The sequence below is a fragment of the Globicephala melas genome, chromosome 4, assembly GCF_963455315.2.
Source record: "Globicephala melas chromosome 4, mGloMel1.2, whole genome shotgun sequence".
NCBI lineage: Eukaryota > Metazoa > Chordata > Mammalia > Artiodactyla > Delphinidae > Globicephala > Globicephala melas.
In genome coordinates, this window is record NC_083317.1 from 85,058,977 (window position 1) to 85,079,850 (window position 20,874).

Sequence of the window (20,874 nt, forward strand, 5' to 3'; positions counted from 1 at the left end):
CACCAATATGGTAACCCTCCGAGGGCTTCTGCTGATTCCAGAGGTCCTAGCCTAAGGCTGCTTGGAGGGGAGGGTGGTGGTGTTCTCTTTGGGGGGAAAAAAAAAAGACCCCAAACTAGAAAGTAGCGTCCCAGAATGCTTGGCCGGGGGGATTTTCCTGTGGCTTGGCACCCCGAGCGGGGAGGGGGGAGTGGGCGTTGAGAAAGGCTGGGGCCAGGCTTGGGTCGATTTGAGCGTTAAAGACCCGGGTTGAGATATTATTAACCAGAGACCAGGTACCCAAGAGTGAGGGCGAGGGGGTTGGAAAACCTAGGCTGCCTAATTCTGTGTCGAAATAAAATGTTTGGATGGGGGGGGGTCGGGGAGGGGGGGATAAGAAAGAAACAAAGCGCAAAACCTCTCACATACCCCTCCCCAGCCGCCCTGCCCTCCCGTCCTTAAAGCGGGCCTCTGTGGAGGGCTGCTTTTATGGTTTTTCTTCCTGCGTGGCCCGCCTCCCCGGCCCTGCTCCTTGCCCGGCGCTCCCCCAGCTGCGGGCCCCTTGGAGGAAGGCCGCCCAGTCCCCTCGTCTCCCGCTGCCTGCAGGCCACCGAGCCTCAAAGCGCGCATTGTCCAGCGGGGGCGGGGAGGCCAGCGGGCCCCTAGAGAAGAATAACACTGCGCCCAAGTCCTGTTAGGGAAAGTTTCCTAATGCACTCCTTGTGGTAAAATACACTTTTAACAGGGCGGGGGATGGGGGTGGGGGGATGGGGGGATAACTTGAAAATACATGGCCTTCTCTCAATTTCCCAACTCTTCTCCTTGTCACTTTTTCGGTTCTCAGAAAGGGGGAGAGTGGACCGGAAAGAAATTGGAAGGGGGCCAAAAATGTGAACATGACTCTAGAACCGTCGATGTGATGGTTTTAAAATGCGGGTGGGAAGAGAAGGGGGGGTATCTCCACCCAGGTCTGGGCCGAGGACAGCTGCACAGTCGGTGCGCGGGGGATGAGGGGAGAGGGGCCCCGAGGGCGCGTGTGCAGGCGAAGCATTTCGCACCTCCTGTTTATCTTAGAAGCGAGGCGGGCGGGCGCGGGGCTGGGGCCTGGGGGGGGGGCGAATTGTTCTGCCTCCCGACAGGCAGTAGAAGTTGAATAAAATGGAGAGGCGGGCACACGCAAAAACAAAACCTGCTGTAGACTCGGAGTCTCTCTCCTAGTTCCGAATTCCAAATGGTGAGGGTTCCCCATTTGCAAAGAACTCCGAAGTCTTAAGACCCCAGAGACAGCCGTCCTCCTGCTACGGCAAAAGCCGCGACGGAGAGCCATTAGAATTGAAGCTTTGGGGGCAAATGTGACTAATCTTTCTTTCGGGCAGCGGGGACCCATTCCTTCCAAGCGTTGCCATCTGCATTTGAGGGGTCTCTGGGTTTCGTCCGCTCTTGCAAGCAATTAGCAAAATAATGGCTCGTGCCCCTGGCAAAACTCTGCCTGAAAAAGTATATTCCAAGACACTGCGTTGGTGAATCCGTTTTTTGAAATCAAATCAAAACAAAATAAGACTTTTAAAGAGCCCCAGGCCGGTGCTCTCAGTGTCCAACAACCAAAGTGACCGAAGGGGCGCATTAGTGGCTGTGGCTCTTCAGGAGTTGCGCTAATTTGGTATGTGGACTCAATGTCCTGATGCTAAATCGGCAATATAAAGGGCTGAAGAGCAAGCCCGATAAAAGCTCTAATTGCTACTGGAAGATTTAGGTGGTTGCTAGGATCTGAGGACCACCACCACAAAAAAAACCTCCAATAGAGTGTTTGGGCTGTATGCATTGGGGGTTGGGGGTAGAGTTTCTACGGCGAATAGTGCCCACATCTGCTGGAACTTCCATATCTAAGCTGTTCATTTACGGGAGCCAACTTATGAAATCTCCACAATTAGATCTTCATTGTTCTTCCTCCACAACACTGTCTAGAAAGAAAAGGTCTTCTCGGTCGGGGCCAATCCAACGAAGCGTTTGACGTTATTAAATAATAAAGCGATTGTGATTTACATTGTTGTTCAGGAAAAAAGGCCAATTATCCACTGTTATGTTACCATAAAGATCATATTAACTCGAATTAGTAATCAAACAATATGCGAGCGTTTAAAAAAGTACAGCCGAACTGGGTGACAGCTACCGCGACGTCTTCACTTTCACCAGCGAACCCACCCGCGCCGGCAGCCGGAGCAAGAGAGGCAGTCGCCGCAGACCAGAAAGGAGGGAGAGAGCAGCAAAGTGGTGATTAACGGTCTCCAGTGTTAATTATTCTCAATTAATCCCAAACAGTGCAAACCTTCCCTGGTTCTCTGGAAGTTCCCTGGTTTGGGATGCTCTGAGAATTCCGCCTTCCTGGGAGGGGTTTGTAAGAAATGCGGAAGAGGCAATCTCAGTGAGCGAAGGGTAGGGGTGTAGGTGTGCGTATGGATGTTGAGTGCGGTGTGTGCGCGGGAGGTTTGCTGCCTTTCCCAGAGCCTGGAGCGCACCCCGAGGCGGGGGCCTGGGGAGGGCATGGCCCGCAGCATCCTTACACGCCTAGTGAATCTTGCGTCTTCTCTACTCAAATCACTCTCTCTCTCTCGCCCTCTGTTATTAGGTTTATAACTCTTTGCCCACTTAAATTTGTGCAGCCAACCAAGGAAATCTAAATAGGTTTGAGTCGCCCCTTGGGTGCAGAATGGAGGCTCTAATAAGAAAGATTAATTGTGGGTGTGTACCTGCCGGAAGACGCGGCAGCTATCAAACAGTGGAGGGCAGCGTGTCGAGGGGAGGGAGACGCCTCTCGTCCGAGGCCCAGACTTTAGTAGGCGCCGTAGGCATACTCATCGCAGCCTACGGGCAACTGGTTGTAGTCACAAGCAAAGGGCGCCACAGAGATGGTAAGACCCGTCTCTTCCTGTGTTATGTGAGGTTTTAAAGAACTTGGCCCCTATTCACCCTGCACACCAAATCCTCCGGCCCTGCCCTCTGCCCCGCCGGACTCCCGACTCCTTGCCTCCACGCCCGAGGCGGGAGTTGGGTAGAGCTGTGGCTTCTGCCCTAGGAGGTCTGCCTATTCCCTCCCCCCACCCACTGCACAACAATGTTCAGGCGAATGATAAAGGTTTTGCTCCGAGGGCTCGAAAGTTGATATTTTTGTTGCCGCGGTGAAAAATGTATATGGTTACATGGTTTTTAATAAGCGAACAGGGAGCAATTTTCCTCGGCGCGATGCTTCAGCAAGTCCGAGAACAGAGGGAAATCAGCCAGTGGCAGGGCCGTGGGGATCTCTCCCCGCGCGGCGGCGGCGGTGGGGGAACCTTCCTTGCCCGTAAGGTCCTTTCCTCCTTCTTTCCTCCCACTTTCTACTAAACGCTCGGATGCCAGATTAAGAAGTGTCAGAAGGGGGTGGGGCGGAGAAGAGTAGGAACCAGGTGGGGAATGGGGGCAGGAAGGGATTGACAAGAATAGTTTCTCTAGTAGCGTTCCCTCCCTCAATAATTCCATTTAAAACTTGAGGCCCCGAGGCCCGAGTTTAAACAGATGTACAGTAAAATCTCCCCAAGGTCCGGCCCTTCAGTGGTGGGGCAGCCAAAGAGTGGTCGCATCTTTGCCGAGAGTTTTCGAACAGTTGCTGCCTTTCCTACCCCCGCCCCTTCTCTATCTCCCAGTAAAACCAATTCAAAAGGGGACAGACTCCACTCCACAAGATTAATGTTCGTTCATTTGCAGGATTAATCCTCTCACGAAGCACAATAAAATACTAGGGTTCTTTTAAATTTAAATAAATACACGAAATCCGTGCCTTCCCTCCTTTCCTGTTTAGTCTCTCTCCAGACATCAGAAAACAGTGCCTTGGAACCTAGTAAATCTCAGAAGAACTTTTAACTCAGAGTTTTCAGATCATCTGGGGGCTGTTGTGGGCATTGATATTGGGAGAGAGTGGAGAGACCAGCTTAACTTTAAATATCTATGGCTATACATTTTGATTTGGAACTCGCGATTAAAAATCTATTTGTTCCTCCCAGGGCTCAGCAGATTTCAATGTCGGACATGGAGCCACAAAATGTTCATTAAAGGAACCTAACCAAGGCTACTGTATGGCCACTTTGTGAACTCAGAACTATGGATGGGGGAAAAGTATGAAAGTGTGAGTTGATGTCACGCTGGCTGTCAGTGTGTGGTCTATTGTGGAGAATGGTGCTTTTTGACTGAACAGAGGGAGCCCCCCTCCCCCCTTCCCCAGCTCTACTGCACCTGCACTGGATGAGGGAGTCCCTGCCATTCAGCCCATCGCAGATTGTTCAAACAGAAGACATCTCTGACAGCACTCAATTCATTACATTTCTTCCTGCTTTTCAAACCAACACACACACACAAAATGAGTATTGCCAGCCAGTGACAGCCAAAAAAATCTTAAAATACTTTATATGCAGCTAATTTGGAAGCTCACACAACTAACTATGAAATATTTTGTATCCTTAACTTGTAAGCCTTCTCGAAAAAAAGATTACCTGATGTTTCCTATTGAAAACATACCTCCATAGTTTACATGGGCAGAGTAAGTTTTGCAGAAAGACACTGCAGCATGGTGCATGGAGAAGTTTTAATGGGAATGAAAGCAGAAACTTGCAAAAGAGAAAAGCCCCTGATTTATCTTATCAGAAGGGCAGCTCGAAATGCATTCATTATTTATGCTGGTGAACCAGCTTGCTAATAGAAGTGAGGTACCCAAGAGCCAGGGGCGGGCAGTGAGCAAAGCAAGAAAGAGTAGTACGGGAGGCATCAGGCTGAAGTGTGAGCTAAATATTTAAATCAATTTTCTAACAACGATGTCTTCCCCCCATATGCTCAGGTTTATTTTGCCATCTTAGACTCCAAGACGTTTTTGCACCATTTTACAAAGCCGATGAGAGAGTGTTTAGAAAGCTGATGAGAGCGTGTTAGCCTAGTTTAACGAAGTTGGAGTAAACAAACTCTCACAAGGAAAACTTAATTTTAAGATATTTTCCTTGAAGGTGGGAGTAAGGGGGAAACAAAGAAAGGGAAGAGGACTTTGAGCAGAAGGAAAACACAAGTTTGCCATTTAGTATTTCAGGCTGATTAAACTGTAATGTTATGCAATAACCCAGATTTGAGTTATGTGTGATAGTCAAATCGACCTGGATGTGAGTTGATACTAAACTGACTGCATGTGAAATATTGGCTAATTCTCAGTAAATCATTAGTCTGAACCAATATCAGAACATAAGGCCTAGTTCCCAGAACCCCTCCCATTGCAAGGGCAGTCAATGAATTAAATCGGTTCGTAAACAAAACTTGAGAAATGCAGAGGTGCTTTCACTCAACAAATAATTCTATCCATTTTACATGGAGTGCACGGACCAAATGTCTTTCTTATCTACAGTTTAAATCACTGTTCCAAGGCATTCTCTCAGCAAGTCTTTCTTGATTCTCAAAAGATTATTAAAAGCTACACAAATTATTAGGAGTGGAGAAAGAATGAGAAAATGGAAATGGCATAGCAATGGCAAGCCTGAAGCAATTGTCCCAACCATGGCTCCATATTAGAACCGGAAAACTTTGGGGAGTCCAATTCTCCATCCACCACTGAAACTTATGCAGGGCTAAATAAAATAAAGATATGGTGTACTTGGTAAAGGCTTTTAGTGTAACTCGTTGATCGTCTCAAAACAAAACAAATGTAAACCCAAATCAACTCATTCAGACCTCACAACAAACTCTACTTAGCAAATCAAATAACTATATAGTTGTTTACCTATATATGTAAATATATAAATATGTATTTATGTTTATATAAATATATCGAGTGCCAAGGTGACACAGTGATGAGTGTTGTGTGCGTGACCATGTAAGTAGTGAAGCCTCTGGCTACTTGGTGTTTGGTTATGCTGAGGGGCGACAGCCTCTGTAGCCTCAAAAGCTGGAGCTGGGTTCTGGGGATGGAGACCAGTTCCCCTGGCCTCTCCCTACAAGTGTTCGCATTGCCCTTTCTGGAACACTCAAACGAATCATTTCATCCCCGAGGCCCTGCAGACCCTGACGTCACGAGGTGGAGATGGGGGCGCAGTCCCGCTCTGGCCTGGCCGCCAGCGATAAGAACCCTCGGGAAGAATTCACCGCTCCTTTTAATACAGTAATTATTTTTCTGCCTTCTGTGGGGGGGGGGGGCTGCTCCTGCCCGGAATGTCGGCATCCCTCCCTTCAGGAAGAAGCCCAGGGGTGGCAAGTTTGCAGGATAACTTCCTAGGCGAACCCTAAACCAGGAAGGGCACTGGAAAAGGAAGAAGGGTGGTCTGAACAAGGCTAATTTCACCGCTCAAGACCAGAAAGGAGAGGAAGAACCCGAATTTCTGTATTGATCTCTGGAGTCTAAAAGGAGAAGCTTTTGCCTTCCTAGCTCCTAATTCCAATGGACAGTAAGAAAAGTAATAGCTATCAATTACTCCTATTTAGCGTCAGTGGCTTTGTACTCATCTTCTGCGAGGTAACTATATATTATCCCTATTTTATAAATGGGGAAGTGAAGGATCTGCATCCTCCCATCCCTACCTACTCTGATCCTAGAGGGGTGCAGCTTTCCGGGGAGCCCACGTAGCTCCTGTGGCTTCCCACAGCCATGCCAATGCGCAGCCTCTGGCATTGGGAAGGGCTAAGAGCGAGATAACTCATGCTGAGCCTCGGCACCAAACAGGGACAAATAACCCCTTTAAAATAAGGGTCTGAGATTAAAAGCAAGAGGAAGGCAGAACGTGAGTCAGTCAACCTCTGATGTGGGAAGCTTGGGGCCTAGAACCATCTTTGGCGTCACGAGGTCAACGTGGAGTGGGCTGGGGTACAGGAGATAGAGGACTCCGGAGCGGCGAGGGACTTTGCAAACTTGCCCGTCGCGGCACGGTCAAGGGCCGAGAAAGGAAATCGGGCCGTTTGGGCAGGGTTCGGGAGGAGAGAACTCGAGCCCTCCGCAGCACCTTCCCAGGGAGCCCCAAGGGGGCCGTGGCCAGGGCCGCGGTGACGTCAGGTCCCCCGCCGGGCGCTTGGCCGCCTCAGCTTCCATCTGCCCGCGCATCCGCTCCGGGCGCTGGGCGCGGCGCGCTCCCTAGGGCTAGCGGGTGGGAGGCCCGCGCGCTCACAGTCCTGCGCCGCGCCCCGCACCCAAGGCCAGGTAGGGAGGCAAAAGATAGCTCAAGGCGCCGAAATCTTTACTAATAGCGCACATTTCATTCTGTACATGCAGGTAGACGAGGGTAATGAAACGAGCGACTCCTTGGACCTTTTAAATCACCTGACACTTCTTTGCAAAGTAGAGCAAGCATCTCAAGTCCAAAATCCCAGAAGTAGCAAATATCTTTGCGTCCTGAAATGACAGGACGTTCCATTTGCTTTTGAAGAGAAACTGAGTGCACCGCTCACTGAATCAGAAATATCACCATTGCACCAAAATGTAAAAATAAAATCCATCTAGACCCGCATACATAAAGAGAGCTCTCTGCCAATGAAAATCGTGGCCTTGTCTTAGTAACCCACCCACCCAAAGAGAATTCTTCTCTTAGTTAAAATAAGAAAGTCGAGTCCATTATTTCCTAAAGTCCAAGTAAGCCAAACATAAAGAAATTGAAAACAAAAATTGTAAAACCGGAGAGCATCGTCAGAAGAGAGAGAGGTTACAAAGTCTCCCTGGGTGATATCAGAGGTCATATTTCAAGGAAAGTTTTTAATAGAAAATAACTATGAAAGATACTAAACCAATTCTCTGGTTTGGGCAATTTCCTTATCTTTGGAAAGCTCTTTCCACAGTTGTTCACTCTAGAACTCCGGAAGCTGTTTCCCTTTGGACTTTAATCCATATTTTCATAGTAAAGGTCAGGAGTTTCTCCCTCTTCTCCTGTCTTTAAGGGATCCACCTCATAGACGAGGTCCCTAAGGAAATCCATCCAGCCACCTTCCAACTTCGGTCAAAAAAGAAAGCAACGAAAAGAAAGAAATCAACCGCCACCCCCAATCTCACTTGTAGCTGTCCTGAAAGGCAGCCTTTGCTCTGAGAGCAAGGAGAGGCAGCATAAAAAACAGTGAGATGCAAATTATTTTAAGGCAATAATGGTGGGGTGTGGGGGGAGGAAGTGCTGGAGAATGTAAACTCAAGCCTCTGCTAAAGCTCAGGGCAGAAGAAATTCCTTCCACAAAACAAAATATAAGAAACTGTTTTGCAAAATTCTCCAAAAGCAAGAAATAAAATGGGGGGGAATATTAAAAATATTTTAATTACAACAAATAAATAAATAACCAGTGCCAACTAGCAGACGATCAAACCACAGTCAAACTTCAATCTCAGAGCAGTTAGCTATAAACTGTTAGCAGCTGAAAAGTAAACCTTGTGCACACAAAGGCACTGTTTAATTTTCTTCTTGTAAGGATTCTAAAAGAAGACCCCATCACTATACAGTTAAGCAGTATTTCTTGTGCCCCTGAGGCGCTGATCAGTTCTTTATAATGTGAGAAAAGTGGCAGCTCAAAACCCCGTCAATGGAGCTCCCACAACAAAAGTTCTGAAAAGCTGAATGAATTTGGTTTGTAATTACTGCATCCCGCCCCCCCTCACCCCTTGCAGCTTATCTCTTATTCATTCACCTTATATTATTGTTAAAGAATCTTACTCACAAAATCATTCCCTTCCCATTTTACCTGGGGTCACAGAGGAACTTATGACATGGCAGAAATGGAACACTCACCCCCCACTACACCTGGAAATGTTCAGACCAATAGGTAGGGAGGGGAGGAGGGATTATCTGGTACCCCAATTTACTTTGAGACTACTAGAACTCAGAGTACTCAACCTATGGAGTCTTCTATTTTAATACCCGAAATTTATTGGCAAACAGGAATGTGTACCCTTTCTAAACTCAGAGCCTGCCTGTTTCCGAAATCCTGTGACATCTCCACTTAGAAAAGGCAAAGGTTATAAATAAATCTCCTCCCCTCTCTCTCCACATTGTAAGGCCCTAAAAGACTATGCTAGACATGATGTAGAAATTAAGACAACTTATTACGCTCTTGTTTTTTTTCTTTTAAACCAAAAATGGTAAATAAAATAGAAAAAGAGACTATAATCCCCCTCCCCCGATACACACACACACACTCGCGCGCACACACACACACACACACCCAGTCCAGAAAAATGTTTTATGAAAAAGTCAGCTATAGAATGCCAGGGCTCTGTGTGTATTTCAATCCAAGGCATTGCTGATGGAGAAGATTCTCCTGAGATTTCCTACTGTAAGATTGTGTCGGTTCTAGAAATAAGTACAGCTATTACAACCAAATCTACTAGCAGACTAAATAATTAATTGAAGCGTTGCTCTTTGACCCTTGAAAAGTCCAGTAGGGACACGTTTATAGTAATAATACCTCCGAATGAGCCCTTGTCAAATATTCATTTAGTGGTTAATGTGAGCCATTTCCCCCTGGGACCGTCTGTAATACCGGCTTCCCAGCATTGGCAAGAAACCTTGCTAATCTACTGCAGCTCAGCAATATTTTAACACTCTTTATTTAAAGTATGGGGGGGGTGGGTGCAGGGAGAGAAAAAAAATTGCAGAGGGAACAAACTATAATCTCATCCTTCTGCACATTTCTATTCCGTGTATAAGGTTAACAAAACATTAAATTCACCCCTTTGACTGCAAATTGAATGGTTTTAGTGAGCAGGATAATATCCCGAGGAAGAAACTGAACACTCAACAACTAACTTTAGCACTGGGAGATAATCATCTCTGGGCAAGCTTAAGGGTTTACCCCCTTCTTGGAAATCATGTTATAATTAAAATATCATATGTTCAATATTGATCTAGCCATGAAACTACACATCTTGGGGGAAACATTTAACCCAATCAAATGAGTGATGAAATATGTATCATTTTCCTCAAATGCAGTTTATCAAAAGAATTTATATCTGCAAACAAAATATTCTGGCTTTCATTTGGTTAGGAGATATGGAGGTCTAGGAGGGGGAATGAGAGTTCTCTCGTTTTATGCAGACAGTAACAGTCATTCAAAACTACTTCAACTTCCCACAATATTGCTCTCCTCCCTCTTGCAAAATATTTGAACCTGAGCATTTTCCCAAAAAGTTAAAAAAAATTTTTTTTTTTTTAGTCTGATCCTGTGGGCTTTTTAAACTGGTAGGTTAGTGCAGTGCAATTACTCTAAACCCCAATACATATTTCTAATATATCTCTACTTTTCAAATATATACACACCATATAGTTGATTGGTTCGAATTCCAGGAATATTCTCCCCACCCCCCAGCAAGATCATTTGGATCTTTATTCAAAGTTTCTTTTATTCGTATGTGTGAGCAAGAACTGGCGAATGTGCTCATTACCACGTGAATAATCCGTATATGCATTACAATGGCTGGCCAGGCCGGGGGAAATTCTTTTAGAGTCTCTGCATTAATTAGGGGGGGAAATGCCTCACTTAGAATTGGGAACTGGCATAATAATTGTCCTTTCCCAGTACAATATTACCCTTAAAATGAGGATTAAAAAAAGGAATAAATAAAAACCAACAAACACCTAAAATAAAGCAATCCATACGAAATAAAAATACATAAAATACGAGAATATCCTCAGCTGAGTCTAGAACTAACATTAACAACACCAAGAGAAAGAAATACTTCCTTGGAAAACGAGAAGATGCGAACCAACGGGATGAACTAACTTAGTGGCTGCAGCCGATACTTTACTCAAGGGTGAAAGGCGCAGCTGGATTCCAACTTCTCCAAAGTTGTAGCAAGTTCACACAACAAGCCCTTGAAATTGTAGGAAGGAAACCCACGCTCCTAATGCTGGACCCTAGGCTCCTGGTCCCCTTCGGTGGGGGAAGATAAGCGAGGTAAGTAGTGAGTAAAAGAAAAGTCCCGGAGTCGGTCTTTCAGATTCTCTGACTGCGCCAAAGTGCGCGGGTCGGTTGTGATGCAGAAACATCGCTAATTCAAAGACCACGGCGATTCCCCAACTTTTGCGCTCCCACTGAGGACAACTATAGTCTTTCTTTACCTTTCCTAGGGCAAAAGAAAACAACAAATCCAATCCTGTTTCTCCACCCCTTTCCCCCTCCCCCTACTTCTCTACTACTGTAGTAAAACATGGTCAACAGATCAAAAGCACAATCATCTCCAAATGTGATTAGACCGGACAAAGTAAAATATCTACCTCAGAGTTGATTGTTTTCTTCTTTAATATGGCTGTTGCCTGGCTTCTCTTTTGCTTGTTATCAGCTGCAGAGATTATCCGATTTGGGGCTACAGGCTTGGACCCGCGCTGCCAATTTAAGAAACAGAATTCGTGGAGAAAGAGAGAGGAAAAAAGAAAATAAATAATAATAATAATAAATAGCTGTGATAAGTCGGGGAGTTTTGCAAGATGCTCTTTGCTTTCCCTCGCCCCTAAACAGGAAAATGTAGAAAAGAAAGTTTTTGAAGTTAGGGAACAAAGAAAGCAAACCACTTGTTTCTTAGACAATAGCGGGGCCAGAGTAATCCAAACACCCACCCAGCAGATGAGTACTTTGCTTGTCTAGGTTGCAATTATTCCTATACAAGAAGCATCATTTTCCCCCATAACCACGTTTCCAAAGGGCCATTGTGCTGTGCAGAAATCGAAAACAAAACCAGCCAACCTGGTTCTGATTTGGCTCAATACCCCATCTGCTAAGCTACATGAAATTTTTCAGAATTGACTCCTTTCTGGCAACAAGTGGCATAAATCAGTTGAAGTCCCCATCATGCTTATTCATGTTGCTTAGAAAACGAGGGGGTGGATTTACAATATATGTCCCTAGTTTCTATTTTGGAAATGACATAAGCATTTCCATTTTTTCGAGAGTACTTATTCAATTAATCATCCAGCCATTTATTTGTTGCACTTAACATTAGCACATGCTACTGGACTAGAATACCAAGGTTTTAGGTACTTTGCTTTCCTGGCTGAGCACAGTATATCCCCCGAGGAGTTGGGCATAATCACAGTGTTATCCAAATAAATGAAAGACTCAAGCATAATTTCAGTGTCCATATTTCAAAAATTTATTTATCTCAAACTGTGCATAATGGAGTAAAAACTTAAGTTGAAAATGTACCTGTTATAAGGATGGTATTAGTTCAAATATATACATGGATTCTCGGCAGACTGATTCAATAATACAGAGCCGAATCTTTAAAATACAACTACGGAAAATAAAAGGGGGAAAACCTTAAAATATCACAGTAAATTTACAGAAATATTACAAACCATAAGAAAATATTTCAAACACAGTAATTTCATGTTTTTTTTTTATCTGAACAAAATGGAAAGTTGGGAAACAAAAAAAGCTATTATAAATTACCAACGATGTCAACCTGCATGGCCATTTTTGCTTTTAACAGTAAGTTAAAAAAATTTAGTACAATCTAAAACTTTTGCCCCTTTAAAGACCACGGAGATGGTTTTGCCAGTACTTATTCTAATTTTTTTCCTTTTGTACAATTTTTAAACAATTAAAATGTCCAAATCTGATTAATTTTCTTCTTTCCACGTTTGCAACTGTCCTAAATTTCAGCTGAAGAATCAAAATTCAGCAAGAAGCCTCTCCTTGAAAAATATTGGCAAATTCTCAGCTTATAAACAATGGACATTTTGATTGCCATGTTTATCTCGATAAATACTGTACAAAAGTTGCTTGCAAATATTAAAACATTTTTTTTCGTCGCTTGGAGACTAGCTCTAAATATTATTGGTAAAGACTTTTGCAAACTTTCTGCAAAGCTCCTACCGTATCACTAGAACTTTTAAAAAGTTTTGCGTAGTTTTCTTTCCTCCAGATCTATACAAGGTCCATTCCCTCGCCCTCCCCACCCCCCCACCCCAGGTTTTCTCTGTACAAAAATAGTCCCCCCAAAAGAAGTCCAGGATCTCTCATAAAAGTTTTCTTGCCGGCATTGCAGTTTTTGCGTGAGTGCGGATGAGACTGGCGTTCTCTTTTGCAGCTGTCATTTGCTGTGGGTGATGACTTTTTCTTTTTTTTTTTTTTTTTTGAGCGTACCGGGTTTTTCTCCTTGGTGTTTCTTGCTCTCCTTCCATTTCCCTCTTTTTCTTTGAAAATTTCTAACCCGCCCCCTCCAGTTCACTGTCCGGACCTCACATGTGCGAGAGGGGCAGTGTGCCGTTAATGGCCGTGCCGGGCACCGGGCCGCTCTGGTAGTGCTGCGACATGTGAAGTCTGCTGGGGGCGGCGGGCTCCGGCACCTCGGCGCCGGGGAGGTACATGCTGATCATGTCCCGGAGGTCCCCGGCCTGGCAGGGCGCCCTGGAGTGGGAAGAAGAGGTAACCACGGGGGGGCTGGAGCTGGCCTCGGACTTGACCACCGAGCCCATGGAGCCAAGAGCCATGCCAGGGGTGCCCTGCTGCGAATAGGACATGCTGTAGGTCGGCGAGCCGTTCATGTAGGTCTGCGAGCTGGTCATGGAGTTGTACTGCAGGGCGCTCACGTCGTAGCGGTGCATGGGCTGCATCTGAGCGGCGCCGTGCGCGTTGAGGCCCGGGTGCTGCGGGTAGCCCAGCTGGTCCTGCATCATGCTGTAGCTGCCGTTGCTCCAGCCGTTCATGTGCGCGTAGCTGTCCATGCGCTGGTTCACGCCCGCGCCGAGGCCGGCGCCCACCCCGACCCCGCTCGCCATGCTGTTGCCGCCAGGGGCGAGCAGCCCTCCCGGCAGCGTGTACTTATCCTTCTTCATGAGCGTCTTGGTTTTCCGCCGGGGCCGGTATTTATAATCCGGGTGTTCCTTCATGTGCAGCGCTCGCAGCCGCTTGGCCTCGTCGATGAACGGCCGCTTCTCCGTCTCCGACAAAAGTTTCCACTCGGCCCCCAGGCGCTTGCTGATCTCCGAGTTGTGCATCTTGGGGTTCTCTTGGGCCATCTTGCGCCGCTGCCCGCGGGACCACACCATGAAGGCGTTCATGGGCCGCTTGACGCGGTCCGGGCTGTTCTTCTGGTTGCCGCCCGCCGCCGCCGCGGTGGAGTTGCCGCCGCCGCCGCCGCCGCCGCCGCCGCCGCCCCCCGAAGTTTGCTGCGGGCCCGGCGGCTTCAGCTCCGTCTCCATCATGTTGTACATGCGGGCGCTGTGCGCGGGCCCGGCCCGCCGGCGGCCGCCGACCCTCGGCCCGGCCGGGACTTTGGGGGGCCCGCGGGCGGGGGGGAGAGGAGGAGGGGAGGCGGGCGGGGGTGTCGGGAGCTCAGGGCTCCGCGAGGAAAATCAGACGAAGAATAATTTGGGGGAAGAAAAGAGAGAGGCAAACTGGAATCAGGATCAAAAAAGCGCTTCCCTCCTCTTCTGGCCGATCCAGCCGCTGCCGATGATTGTTATTATTATTTTTTGGAAAGGCTTAAGCCTGGGGCTCAAACTTCTCTCCCTTTCTTTCTCTCTCCTCTTCTTTCTCTCAGTCCTAGTCTTAAAGAGGCAGCAAACTACTTTCCCCCTTTTGCAAACACTCTCTTCTCTGCCTTGACAACTCCTGATACTTTTTTGAACAAGTTAATAGACAACCATCCATGTGACGGGGGCTGTCAGGGAATAAATGGGTTTCCAGCGACCAATCAGCGCGCGGCGGCTCCTCCACTCGAGCCCAGCCTCGCCGCCGGGTTTTGCATGAAAGGGGGCGGGGCCTGCCGCGCCGCCGGCCTCGCGGGGGAGGCGGGGGGAGGCGCGGGGAGGAGGGAGGGGGAGGCGGCTCCCACAGCCAGCCTGCCAGCCACTGAGAAACCTTTGTATCCTCTCTCGCAGCAACAGGTCACACCACACGCCTTTTCGAAGGAAGTGGGTAAACAGCACTAAGACTACGATTTCTTCTTCTTTAAACTTAATCTTGATTTACTCTTTGGTGCGGGCTGCTGAAATGAGGAGGGGGCGCGAGAAGCTGAGGTGGGGTGGGGGAGGGCAGAGAGGGTGGCTCAGGGCGACTGTCCTCCTAGTATTTCAGGAAACCGGCCTTGCTGGAGTTGGCGTGTCATTGTTCTCCCGCTCCTCCGCACACAGCCCCCAAATCCAGCCGCTCTAGCTCTTCTCCCTAACCTGGCTCTTCCGCTCGCCCCTCTCCCTCCACGGGAGCAGACGCTCGCTAACCCCCTTCTCACACTGTCCCGACAAGAAGTTAGGAGACGGAAAGCTCTGTCCTCAGAGCCCTCCGTGCTTCCACGTAATTCGCTCGGTTTTAAAAATAAACTCTGCTCGGACTGTGCGGCCTCTAGAGCTGAGGCCGGGCCGGGCCTGGGTAAGCTGCCGAATCCACGCTCTTCCCTGCCCAGCTCAGCCCTCTGGGCCGGAAACCACGGCTTGGCTCTCACCCCAGCCACATCTCCCACCCATCGTTCTCCACTCAGTCGGGTGCAGAGGGGACGCTCGTCTTCTCTCCCATTTTCCTGAGCTTCCCCCAAGGAGGGATCTCAGTGGTGTGGGGTTCCAAAGGGGACTGGGGGAAGAAAAAGATCCACAGAAGGACGCTCAGAATGCTGTCTATGGGGGAGGGTAATCTCAGCTTCCTGGCATCCTAGGGCACTGCTTGGAGGTGGCTTTTGAGCCGCACTCACAAACTCCCTCCCACGCAGAGTTCCCAGGACTCAAGTAGAACCAGCCCTGGCATTTCCCCCACCTACTTCTACCGCGGTGGCCCATCGCCCCGACAGCCTGGGGCTGGGGCTAACCCCGGAGGGGGCTCCGGGCCTGGGAGGCGGGGGTGGTGCTCTCCAGGCACAGGTGCAGGCCAGGCCGGCAGGAGGAAGGCGACCAGGATTGGGGAAGGGGGGAGCCCGGCAAGGCCCGGGCTGGAGGAGGATGGGGTGGGGGGCGGGAGTAGGGGCTCAGGAATCCTGCCCTCCTAGGACCCAAGAGGGTAATTTTAGCCGCTCTCCCATTGTCCCGACGTAAAGATTTCAATAGGTAGGCGCTCAATGCGCAGAGCAATGGCAGCACGTCCGTTACAAATAGGTAGTTTTGTTTCTCTTGTTGTCGCTACACGGAGTCAAACAAAGCCCCGTCTAAGTTTCCTTCCACTCTCTTGTTGGGATCTTTGTGGCTAAAATGCACTTGACTACAAAGCGGGGGGGGGGGGGGGGGCGGGGAGAGGAGAGGAAAAAAAAAAAACCCCAAAACCTCGATGCCATTTCTTTTTTTATAAAGGGCTTAAACCATCAGGGTTACTTATTTTCTTTCTTCTGTAACACTCTCTCCGCCTCCCTCCTCCCCGATCTACCCTTACTCACCCTAATAAAATGTACTGAATAGTATCTGTCGGCCACGTTCCATTTATTATCTTTACAAAACTGTGCATTGTTTTGTTCCTTACTAACCTTCTTCCGATAACCTCCAACTTCTCCAATCCCTAACTTCTCAGGCTCTTCTGTTTTTGTCAAACTCAAGATAAGTATGCTCACTGGAAACCCAGAAAAGTTGTGAAAAAGTTGCAGACTTTTCTTAATAAATTATTATTTCCAATCAACCTCTCCTGCCCCTGCAGTTTCTCTTTTTTGCTCTTAAATTATGTTTTGTTTTAGTTACTGTGAATCCGGGAAGGATGAGACTAGCCTTCTGAAAACTCATAAATATATAGTACTCTTCAAAATAAAGCAGTGTCTTCAGTTTATTCGAGGTGTAATATTAAGCTAAACAAGGACCTGGAGATTAGGAAAGAGAAAGGGTTGAGAAGGTCTGGAGAAGAGAAGGCGGCCACCGGCTTTTCAGCGCGTCTGGTTTCAGGGATGTGGCTGGTGCGCCCCCTACTGGTGAATTCACTTTTCCCAAGACTCTTGCTTTCACCTTTAAAAGAAGGTGTTTGGAAATAATTAAAGAAAAATAAAATGAGGGGGATGGGAGTGAGAGCAAATTAATTACACGTAATCTAAACAAAAGAAAAGTTAATATATCGTATAAGCTATGGAACCAAATCACAAGAGTCAGATTTAATTTTCTTAGCTTAGAAATGTACATATAACCTCGAGATAAGTGGGAGGTTAAACCGTGGGAGAAAATAGGTACAAATTATGAGATTCAACATATGAACGAATTATGATTGTCCAGACGCCATGAAGGGCAGGCCAAGCATTCACTTTATGATTGTGTACGCACTGGTCTATGCTTAATAGCATTATTTGGAAAACTAAAAAAAAGCTTATGGATAATTAAGTTTGAAGAAAAAAAGCACAAGGGGTTGATGTGGGTAATGGTGGTGTATATGTATTCAAATAAATATTAATAATGGATGGTTATAGAAGCAAATGTTATTAATCTTCTCTCTCTCTTAAAGGTAATAGTAAGAGGCACAAATTTTTCCTTGGTATGATATATAAAAGCTTTTATACATTCTCAGATGCGTGTGTTTGTGCCTGAACTCTATAATAATGCATTTAAGAGGTTAAAGGGGCTGGCTAGGTCTTTTGTTAATTGCTTTTATCATATAAATAAGCTATGGAAATACATTACAATTGTGTTATCATTGGTTGCATTTATTTACAGCTTTATTTTAATTAAGCCTGCTGTACTTATCCAGGCAATAAACTACTGTGGCTGGCGTTTATGCATAATAATGTGCTATGAAAATAAGATTAAAGAAGATGGTGATAGCAGAAACAATTTTCTCATTAGATTTTTTAGAACATATGCATTAAAAAAATCAGATCACCGGCCACTCTATTTCAATCCAGCACCATCACTGGGCCCTAAATATAATAATAACTATAACAATCATAATAGATGACAGAAGCAGCTCTGTTTTAGGTTTATAACAGACGGCTACAGTACTAATAACAATACACCGTTGACTACTGGGGAATCAAAATAAGACTTGGAAGAGGGTGCTTCATCCTCTGAGAATTTAAAATGTTGTCATTGGCACAATTTATGAAAATTGCAAGTGCTTAATCTTAAGACAGTGTAACATTTCCCTTCCTTGGGCAGCAGAAAGCTACACACTTTCAGAGTAAGATTAGAAATTAAAAACAAAAATCCTTAACTCCCAGGATATTCTGATTTGATTTTGTTTTATTATAGGCCCCAACTCCAAATCCTTAACTGATTAAGTGTAACTCAGTTTTATTTAAAAATCTTTTGCATTGATATTTCCCTCCTAAACTCCTCTCATCCCTCCTCAAGTGTTATAGCTGAAGCCAACTAACAATTTTGTGGAGACAGGGGACTGTAGACTTATTTTTTCTCCTTAGTGGCAAATAGAGGTTTAACTTGCAGTAATTAGGTGAGAACTAGCCAAGCATCTTACTATTATGATGCTTGTTAAAAAACGCTTCTTTTCTGCATCTGCATTTGAGTGTGTTCCCCTCCTCTCTTAATCTTCTTATGGAAATGAAGGCAAACGGCAGGGAACCTGCAGAGTCTTGGAGAATGTCCTTGTTAACTGGAATTTCTCAGCATTGCTAATTAGCAGAGTTTGACGACCACCAGTATTGGGGGGAAAGCTCTGTTTAACCACTCACAAACCATTCCGAGGAAGAGCAGACTAATTTTATTTTGTAATTAAAATCTGAAAAGGGCCCTATTTGACAGTTAGGGCTATGAGAGTTTTATCTCCCCGTGAAATAATTACTGCCTTGATAACTCAATTTTCTGAAAAATGTCAACTGTGGGCTCCAAAAGTTTTAATTTCATTACGTAAGGAAAAAAAGAGAGAAAAATAGAAGAAAATATACAGAGAGGATTTCTAATTCTGGAATTTGTTAAATATATTAGGAGCTAGATTTGGCCAAATGAAGGGGTTTTTTTTCTCCTTTTTTAAAATCATGTTTCCTTCAGATCCTAACCTTCCAACCAGCTCCAGGGAAAGTGACCATAGTAGTGATCATACTGGAATGAAAGAAATCATACCAGTAGTGTATGAGGCAAATAAAACTAAAAAGAGAAGTATGGCAACCCAAGGAAAGTTCCTGATTTTAAAAGCCAAAAATAAAGGAGAATTTCAATGTTTTGGACAATGTTGGTACAATCTGGTAAGATGAGGTTTTATTGACATTTATCCCCAAACACAAGAAAAAAGAAAACTGGGAATTAAAAAGTAAGGAAATCGGGTATAAGCCAATTTTTAAAATGCTTCCTTCTCCCTTCTAAACTGCAAAAAACCTCAGTTACTCCAAACTGGATTACGCCATAAGACTTTCAAAATGATCAACACTTGATTCTCCAAGATTTATGAAACAAACATAGATAAATGAAGGTAAAGAAAGGTATTAGAGGATTTCTTTTCCTTAAAAGAGCATCATATATTCCCCCCCAAATCAATAAAAAATAAGCTGGAAAAAGTTAGAATATTGAAAGTAAGAGAAAAAATTAGAATAGAATTGTACTGTTATCAAACTTCATTTGCTTTAGACTGTGACGGATCCCTCACAGGAAATCCTAGAGGGGATACTTCAATTTTTATAAAGCAATTTTCAAAATGATAGAAACTCTTTCATCTACATATCCTCCATTTTCTTCCTATGGCCAAACTTGTCAGATTTTGGAAGCATGAAGGATTATTGACAGGAACAGAAATAATAAATGTTTCTAGCTAATACAAAGAGCTAGCATATACTTCTATCCCTTTTTATTTATTAAGGCATAGATATGCATATGGATGCATGGTAGATTGACAATTTATAATTGCTTAATCATATTTTTTTCTTCTTGTCTCTCCCTTCAGCACCTTGCCTTTAATTTCCAGAAGTGGTATTACACATAACAAATGAACGAGGGGATAACAAATGCTATTTCAGTCCAGACCCAATTTCACCAAATAATTTCACTCAAGAGCTGTAAGGACTCTTGAAACCTAAGGAATGCAGGGCTGCTCTGCATTCAGCTCCATTTTATACTCATTCTCTTTCATGTAATTCCCACTGATGAAATAAATACATTTTTAAAAGAACTCAATAGTTAGAAAACTAAATATATTTCCCCTTTCAAATGACAGCAACAGAAGTTATACACAATCACTTGTGTATGTCTTCAGGGTTATATATGATAATAATCATATTGCTTACAGTATTATATATGTACATCCTTTATATATTCCAACTTAAATATTTTCTGGAAAAGAGGGTTCACACTTCACAATTTCATTTCCATTTCTGAATGATCAAGCAACTATAACATAAGATTCTGTCTCTGTACTGCAGCTATTGTCCAGGGAAAAATTCAGTGTGGCCATTAAATAGTCTAATTATTTAAACAGAAATTCTCTTTTTAAAAAGACAAAATGAAAATTTAAAGAGCTGCCACCAGTGGTTTTCATTTGCACTGAAAAAATGAACCTATGATTTTGATATTAAAATTTAGGAGAAGCAAATGAAAAACAAAAATAAAAACCCAGCAAACAGATTACCAGGAACTGCAAATGGGCCAAAAAACCCATGGGCCTTTTCACACTTCTAAATCATTGCTTGGGAGTCTAAATACAAATCTCCCTGATTCACCACACTATCTTGTGCAATTAATCATACCAAAGGAACAGGGTTTCCTTAGAATCCTAATTTTCCAGTGACCAGGGCTGTTACCCTCATTTTAGGAAAAAGATGATTGTTTCAAATTCTCCAACTGTGATTATTTCATTTAGTTATGACCACAACTTTTGTGTGAAAAACAAACGTAAGCCCTCCTTAAGGTTTCCCTAGGCCATATTAAATGACACATAAATGACACCCCAGTGTGTGCCGGGCTCCACACACACTGTACTGGCAATCTACCAAGCAGAGAGAACATCTTTCCCTTAGCCTGGTCCCTTCCAAGCTAGAGCAATGGGATTTAATTTTCTTCCTTCTGGAGATCTCATGGTGCATACTGCTCCTGT

At 45.2% G+C, this 20,874-nt stretch overlaps 1 protein-coding gene across 9 annotated transcripts in view; it reads right to left on the reverse strand.

Annotated features, from left to right (window-relative positions):
* SOX2 (SRY-box transcription factor 2) overlaps positions 1–20,874 on the reverse strand; it is a 727,395-nt gene that overhangs the window by 16,555 nt on the left and 689,966 nt on the right. For 4 of the 9 annotated variants that reach the window (XR_009563761.1, XR_009563760.1, XR_009563758.1 and 1 more), the window contains exon 2: positions 11,223–11,330. The exons of 1 other annotated variant lie outside the window; for it this stretch is intronic. Coding sequence is in view for 4 of the 8 variants with exons in the window: in XM_060298378.1 (XP_060154361.1) it covers positions 13,185–14,159 (975 nt within the window). In the remaining 4 variants the exon portion in view is untranslated. Of the gene's footprint in view, positions 1–11,222; positions 11,331–13,057; positions 15,514–20,874 lie in introns of those variants that run through there. 4 more of the 9 variants (XM_060298378.1, XM_060298377.1, XM_060298376.1 and 1 more) reach the window with 1 other exon arrangement.